Source organism: Malus domestica, chromosome 15 (assembly GCF_042453785.1).
Source record: "Malus domestica chromosome 15, GDT2T_hap1".
NCBI classification, from domain to species: domain Eukaryota; kingdom Viridiplantae; phylum Streptophyta; class Magnoliopsida; order Rosales; family Rosaceae; genus Malus; species Malus domestica.
Genome location: NC_091675.1, coordinates 11,126,569 through 11,134,856, shown reverse-complemented (window position 1 = coordinate 11,134,856; position 8,288 = coordinate 11,126,569). Strand labels below are relative to the sequence as shown.

General features: G+C 35.5%; 1 protein-coding gene and 1 long non-coding RNA gene across 3 annotated transcripts; one reads left to right on the top strand and one right to left on the bottom strand.

Annotated features, from left to right (window-relative positions):
- The first annotated feature begins 2,067 nt into the window (after nt 1–2,067).
- On the top strand, nt 2,068–7,767 carry LOC103456378 (serine carboxypeptidase 24). 2 transcript variants are annotated; one of them, XM_008396091.4, is made up of 9 exons: nt 2,068–2,515; nt 4,856–4,963; nt 5,222–5,317; nt 5,400–5,492; nt 5,738–5,823; nt 5,923–6,323; nt 6,564–6,659; nt 7,127–7,232; nt 7,349–7,767. In XM_008396091.4, the coding sequence occupies exons 1-9, from the start codon at nt 2,230–2,232 to the stop codon at nt 7,493–7,495; spliced, it is 1,419 nt and encodes a 472-aa protein (XP_008394313.3). In that variant the 5' UTR covers nt 2,068–2,229; the 3' UTR covers nt 7,496–7,767. The 2 variants fall into 2 exon arrangements, with proteins under 2 accessions (XP_008394313.3, XP_028950907.2); XM_029095074.2 differs by lacking the exon at nt 5,400–5,492.
- Nucleotides 3,892–5,031, bottom strand: LOC139192383 (uncharacterized). The gene is made up of 2 exons (XR_011576527.1): nt 4,826–5,031; nt 3,892–4,749 (listed from the first exon to the last, which is right to left on the bottom strand). It is a non-coding gene; the product is annotated as an uncharacterized lncRNA (long non-coding RNA).
- Nucleotides 7,768–8,288: the final 521 nt, after the last annotated feature.

Here is an 8,288-nt window from a genome sequence, read left to right as displayed (position 1 = left end):
TTATTATTCAAATAATTAATGATGTTATTAATACCCAATGACCTTGATCAAAAATTGAAAATGAATAGGATTTTAATCAATGGAGTAGCAAAAAGAATGATGTAAACCTAATTTCTCTTTTATTTTTTATGTCTTTTCGATTCCCCCTCAAATTTTCAGTTTAAAGAATTTCCCCCTTAGCCGACGAAACACAAAAATTTGCCGGATTCGTTGGTGACGGCTGACGAGGTTGTCTTTAATTTTTTTTAATAGTGTTATAAGTTGGAATTAAGGATTTATACACATGTCAAAAAATTAGAAAAGAGAAATGTTGAAGACACCAATGTGAGAACAGCAGATCCGTGACCATAAACGAGAGCTTTCAATTTAGCTAGGTATTCATGGTGCAAACCAATTCTTATATCAATTCTTATACATAGTTAGTCTTGCACAGTTCCTACTTCCTATCAATTCATCATTGCATGCACACAAAATCTCACACCCTTAAAAAGTTCGGACACGCGCAGACACACACATTGGACCAAATTTTGCATGGCCTGCAATGCTTATACGTCTGTCTTTTTACTTTAGGCTTTGCGATTCAAGTAGTGGTACCGAACCAAAGGGAATATTATACCAAAAACCCAAGGAAGGTTCAAATACAATGAAAGTTGTAAGACACTGACGTCTATATTTGTGTAATTTACACTGCCAAAACAAGAAAGCTAGGTTTGTTTTTTGTTAGAAATCGAGGGGATTAATTAATTAAGGGAAAACTAATTATATTAGTTTATGTAGTGGCCCTGGTGGGTTTAAAAGGTTGGGATTTGGTGAACAAAGTTTGACCTTTGACAGTCAATGGATAACAAATCATTTCATGGTGTAGGGGCCGGGAAACCAAATTTAGTTTTTTAACTAGAAGGATCGATCACGGACCCTTGAACGATCCAATGATAAAATTAATGCACATAGAGATTTATATATGGCTAGAGAAAAACTGGCTTCACACCACAAACTATACCTTGATAATATCGTTTTTGATAAAAAAATTGGTCCAAGCTGTTTTGGCTTGAATTCTACAACAATTAATAAGAAGATAAACATTAAATTTATTCAAATTTCATGATGAGTTTCAAATTTTAGTGCATACATGGAGTATATTTCCTCTAACTAACTTAACGAAAACTAAATTTAAAGTTGTTTTGACTTGATTGAACATATATACATGTATTTAGGAATGAGGATCGTATTCAACTAGATATATATTGAATTAAGTATTTGGTTGGTTTATGATGATGAAGAAGCTATTTTTGGTCAGAAAATTTCCAAATTTCAATTCACTAGTCGTATAGCATATTCTACTAGAATAAAATCAAAGTATACTTGCGCATGCAGGCCAATACATGATACATATACAATAGAGGAGGAGGTCACAAGAGCTGCAAGTTTTCTGTCTTTATTATTTTTTGGACTTGGACCACACACACTTTCCATCACGGTTCATCCATTCATTCATTCAGTGGTCAACTAGCGCCTGCATGCATTCGCTTAGCTCCAAACAAAACCAGCTCCACTACACTCATACTCTGTGTGTGTGTGTGTGGAGCATGCATGTATATGTAGTGGATTCTACCCTACCTAATTGTCCCGCATTTGCTCCACGATTAATAATAAACTTACTAGCCTATATTTCAAGCAAGGTTGAAAAACATGCAGAAGTAAATATCGCCAAATTAACTAGAACAGTGAATTTTATCTATACCCAAGTACGAATTCCTCGTCTTGTGTGTTTATAGCTGAAATACTAGGCCACGAGTCGGAGCTCAGCTCAAAAGCCAAGCTAGCTCATACATTTAGTCCCTAAAGAGAGAGAGAGAGACACGTAGTCTTGTGATGCATTTATCACCAAGCACACCGATGACTGATCTGATCATCTAGCTCCATCCCTAGGTTTCAATTTTCTTGTAGGACCAGCTACCTAGCTGTTCTCTCTCTCTCCTCTCTCTCTCTCTCTAAATCTGGACACACATGCACAGAGAGGGAAGAAAGAGAGAGTGATCTGGTCCACCAGATAGAGCTCGCCAACTTGCACTTGTGTAGTAATGCAGCAAACATATACACACACACATATATATGTATATTTTTATATATATATAAAACAAAACTATGTTGTATATTTACAAATATTCTCTCAAGCAACATTAGAGGGAGAGAGTTTGAGAGAGAGGGACAGAACCAAAGGAAAGCGCAATGGCAATATTGCCTAGGAAGAGCATGATGGTGTTCTTGTCGTCCTTAGCCCTACTCTTATTATCTTTAACGACAAATAGTACCAATGTCATCGCGAAAACGATGGTGCCGAAACAGCAGGAGCTCGACCGAATCTCAGCCCTGCCAGGACAACCGCCGGTGTCATTTACCCAGTTTTCCGGTTATGTTACGGTCAACGAACATCACGGTCGAGCTCTTTTTTACTGGTTGACTGAAGCCGCTACTTCTCCTCAAGAGAAACCCCTCGTTCTCTGGCTCAATGGAGGTCAGTTTAGTTTAATCAATAATTACCAGAATAATTAACATATCTTATATATATGGAATCCTTTAACAAGAGGTATCCCATTTTTCTAAAAAAATGTGCACATGACCGTTGGATTTGACTTTAATGAAATTGTATGGTAGAGATTGTGTGGATTTAATTTCAACCACATAATTTCATTAAAACCATTCCAACAGTTAAAAGGGTGTCCCCATTGTTTTAGAAAAATGGGGATCACTCTTGTTAAAGGGTCAGCTGATATATATATATATATATCTCTTAAATTTTAAGTTAATCTACTGAGTAATATATAATAGGTAGACCAATTTTAGAGATCAAATATACAAATCATTTGATGTGTTACAAATAGAAAATAAGTATGTTAATTAATATTTAAATAATAATTCAATCATTAAAAATCACGTTATACGATTTATAAAATTGGATCTAAATAGGAGTAATGCTATTCATCATGTTTTTGTACCACATTTTCATACCACCGTAGGTGGCATTTGATGCGAACAACTACATCATTTGAATTAATCAAAATTTTAAATTTAGTTTATTATTTAATAAATTAATAATTAAGAAAAACTAATTAATTAAATGATGATAGTGGTATACAAAGAGTCTTTCTCCTTTCTTTCCTTGGGTTTTGCAAATTTTTCAAATGATGTGACTGTCCATATTCGATGCCACTAAAGTGGTATGAAAATGTGGCATAAAAACATAGTATGAATAACATTATTCTCTAAATAGTTGATTTTTATCCTTATCTTAAATGAATGATAAACTACTTTCTTAATCCCCCCTTTTCTTTTCTTTTTTTTTAATCAAATCTTCTACTGACAAATTTAAGAACCGGTAAGCTACTAACTGTCATTCTGACAACTTCTTAGTAAAGCATTCAATATTGTGCTTTCTCCTTTCAATGTTATACACACGAATTACAATGGACATTATATAGGAATGAGGAAAAAAACAGTGTTTTTCTTGGCATTCTAAAAAATTTGCACTTTTTATAGGGATGTGCTATCCACACATCTCATTTTACTTCTCATACACCCCTTGATAATTTATGTCCGTTGATTTTCTTCAATTCATCCGATCCGACGGCCGAAAATTAAAAAGATGTATGAGAAGTAAAATGGGATGTATGAATATCACATCCCAAAAAAACGTATTTTTGTTTTTAAAACATAATAAATTTAGAGTGCATAATAAATTTTTTAAAGTGCAAATAATAACACCCGAAAAGCATAAATTAATTTCCATCCATGTGTATAATAGTTTTGCATGATGCGTGGATAGTGTATTTATCTGTATAATATTATTTAATAGATATAATTTGTGTCGTGGGTTGGTCTTTGATGCCAAAATGATAAGCAAACTATTTTTTATTCTTAACAAATGACTGATAAATTTGTAGTACAAGCACATGTCCACCCCCTTCCATTGAAAGAAGCAAAAATTTTTTATGTTATCACATAATGTTACTAATTCACATATTATAATAAAGCTGAACTAACTTCTATCTTAACTTTTAATAATATGCCTATCTATTACTACATACAGTGAAAATTCACTAAGCTTAGCTTATACCCACTCGGCCTCATTAACTAGACAAATTCTAAGGTTCACATGTCATGTGGTTGTGCGGCCATACAGATAAACTTTTGTTGTTTCCCTTAACCGAGAGTTCTGGTCTCACCCAGGTTTCTCTAAAATCGTAAACGACTAGATGGAGAACTTTTTCAACAGCATGCACAAAAGGAAAGAGAAAGTCCACACTCAAAACCACATGGTTCCCCGTGATATCTCTCCCCCACTCTATCTTTTTAGGGTTTTTATTCCTTTCCAAACGAACCTTCATTCCCACTTCCAACACAGACGTCGTTGTAGTACCTCGAAAAGCCTCTGCAATTTTGGTCCCTTTTCTTTCTTTCTTTGTCTTTCCTGTGTAGTTGTTTGGGTAACAAACGTACGCCAAACGACACAACAAAACGATTAAAGCGATCCAACTTTTCTTCGTCAACTCTACACACCAGCACTGTAATTCCTTATTCTCCAACCATGAAAATTGAAATGCTTCAGTCACTGTCTCACTGTTTCGTTGTCTTTCACGAGCGCTCACACACACACACACACACACACATTGACATTGCTTAATTTCAAGAAGGCCTGCTCTTAAGAGATGTTGATGGCGACGACAATGATGGCGGCCTTGTTTAGTTTTACTGCCCATGAACACAAAAAAGAATCACAATTTATTAGAAATGTGAAACGAATAAATATCCACTTGCAAACACTTACTGGATTGGATATACTTAATTACTGTTTCAGGACCAGGTTGTTCATCAGTTGCATATGGAGCATCAGAGGAGCTTGGTCCGTTTCGGATTAATCGAACCGGTTCATCTCTTTATCTCAACAAGTGTTCCTGGAACAGAGGTGTATGCATATGAATTTCGCTGATCCTCTTTTCTCCCTTCTTAAAGAAATCCCACCCCATCGAGAGCGGGATTCATTTGACACGTTATCGACTATCTATATTATGGACAACATACTGAATTAATGATAGTCAATAACGTGTCGATGTGGATCCCGCTCGAGCTACAGTTGAGCGATAACCTTTTATGAATGACCACGCTGTTGGCAAATACTTCTTTATTCTTTGTATAAATATAATTTTCATTTTTCTCATTGCAGAAGCGAATATTCTCTTTCTTGAATCACCTGCTGGTGTCGGTTTCTCATATACAAATACAAGCAGTGACCTTAAAAATTCTGGGGACAAAAGAACAGGTAGAAAAATAATAACGACCAAGAACTATAATTTATAACTAGCATTTTCAATCTTAATTATATTTATAATTTTGTGACACAGCTCAGGATGCTCTAGTTTTTCTGCTTAACTGGTTGTCAAGATTTCCACAATACGCGTACAGAGAATTTTACATTACTGGGGAAAGCTATGCAGGCAAGGAAAACGAAAGTCATTACTTTAGGTTAAGTCCGGCCTAGGAACGGATGTGAGAGGACGTCCATTCTTTATGTCATCGATAATGGTTCGAAAGAAGTGTAGCCAATAAAACGTATTGACATGTTACTGACAAATTATCAACACATTATCGATGATATACATGTTTATTTTAATAAAGAACGGACATCCTGAAAAAAATTTCAAAATACAAAATTACTACAATCACACGTTTACCTTCACAGGACATTATGTTCCTCAGCTGGGAAAGGAAATTGTGGCCTACAACAAAGCGCATTCCGAATCCACCATTAATCTCAAGGGATTTATGGTAAGTTGAAGACATCATATTCAGAAATTCAGACTTTAAATCAGAACTGGAATTGTTTAATTTTCGCAAATTTGAAGATTTTTATTCGTAACTGCGCAGGTGGGTAACGCTGTGACAGACTATTACTACGACAACATTGGAACTGTCACATATTGGTGGAGCCATGCCATGATATCGGATCGAACCTACCGATCCATCCTCAGCCACTGCAACTTCACAGTAGAAACAACATCAAAGCAATGTGATGATGCTATTAATTATGCAACGGACCATGATTTTGGAGACATTGATCCGTACAGCATTTACACACCGTTTTGCGTGACAATGCTGAATAACACGAAACGGCATCTGAGGCTCAAAAACAGCCTTCTTCGCCGGCGCGCTTCAGGGTATGACCCGTGCACTGAGAACTATGCAGAGAAGTATTACAACCGGCCGGATGTGCAGAAGGCAATGCATGCGAACGTTACTCGAATTCCTTACAAGTGGACTGCTTGCAGGTGCTTAATTTCTTAATCTTAAAATACATTCTACTAAAATTTAGCAAAGTAAATAGGGCAAGTCTGGGACTGAAATGGCGAAAACCGTCTTCCAATCAAGGGAAGCATTTCCAACTGCTTTTTCAGAAAGCACTTGGATTTCTATTAATGAACCGAAGTATTTCTTAAAAAAAAACAGTCTCAAACAAGCCCTTAAAAGCATATGGAATCACTTTCGTAATTCAATTTTCTTTGGGGCAGTGATGTTCTTTACGAGTACTGGAAGGATTCTGAATATTCCGTCCTGCCAACTTACAAGGAGCTGATTGCAGCTGGTCTAAGAATCTGGGTTTTCAGGTAACTCTCACAACTTAAAAGTGTTCTTGTTGGCACAAATAACACAACAAGAGAATCTACAACCCGAATACGACCAAATCTTATTCGGGTGGTATTTACATGGGATTCCTCGTTTTTATTAAACAAGTTCATGAGGGCTGAAAGCAGATAACATTTTAAAAGTGTTCTTTTTGATTCATGATTTATGATTCGTATTTTGTTTCGATTTCCAAAACAGAGTAGATCTTAATTAACTTAAATTCTTTAAAAGGAAGACCTAAAAGCAAGATAGATAACATTTTCTGATGAATAAACTAAATGGAGGACAGGTAATATAATTTTCAAGCAACCCTAAATACACCATCTGCTGCGTGATTTTGTAGGTGTTCATACTTAATATGTTAGTGCAGTATAAAAAAGCCGTAAACAAAGATAAGTTATAACATCATGAATGGTGTTTTGTTGCTTACCTTCTAATTTTGATGCAGCGGGGACACAGATTCAGTAGTTCCGGTGACAGCAACTAGGTTCTCCTTAAATCATCTCAACCTTACGATCAAAACCCCGTGGTATCCATGGTACTCCGGACGCCAGGTATTTAATTTAACGAAAACACAGCATCATCCTTAAACAACTTTCCCATCATTTTTCTTGTAGTGAAAGAAAGGTCTAGAAATTAAACACTTTTGTGTTTTTTTCCCCCCACATAGGTAGGAGGATGGACAGAAGTCTACGATGGCTTAACCTTTGCAACTGTACGAGGAGCCGGCCACGAGGTTCCACTGATTCAGGCCGAGAGAGGGTTAACTCTTTTCAAATCATTTTTAGCAGGAAAGAAATTGCCAAAACCTAGCTGACATGTTATTCAGAAATTCAAATATATATATTCGCCAAACTCCCACACAAAAAGATCATGAGGCAGATAGATTAGGATCATTCATTAAAATTAGCAAGTAATTTTACCAAATGTTCCATTTAGACAGTATTTTGGATATAATCGGTTGTAAATTGTAATTCTTCAAAAGTTTTACAATGCAAAGCACAATACACTGTAAAAGGTATGTTTTTTTCATGATCAACATGTATATCAGTTTCTAGTTACGTTATTACTTGAAGAACGCATTTTTCATAGTTTCGAGTTGTTTGCGTTTTACTTGACTGGACATTCTTCTTCTGGTGTGCATCCTTGTAGGCATCGGTAATTAAGTGAAATTTTCTGCATTAAGATGACAGATTAAACATATTCTATATCGACCATTATTTATTTGGAAATTTTAATAAAAAGCTCTCAGTACTGTTCATTTTAACGAAAAATCACATTTTAACACTAAAAGTCAATCTTGGTACTATTTATTTTAGCCTTTATTGTCTTTATTGCTAAAACTCAAAATTTTCAAGCCTTTTTCATTAGTTTTTCTTTATTTATATCAGTTTTGGATCTCTAGGACAAAACCCAACAAATGGCATATGCCAAAGTTTTCACAATGGTTTCGAATTTTGTCTGCCACTGATAACAAGCATGATTGAAAGATATTTTTCATATCATCTGATTGAGGAAAGGCCATGAAGTTAATTATTACTTATGATCCTTGTTCAGTTGCAGCCTCAGTGATCTCCCTTCGCACAGGTTGCTGATTCCCTTCACAGTAA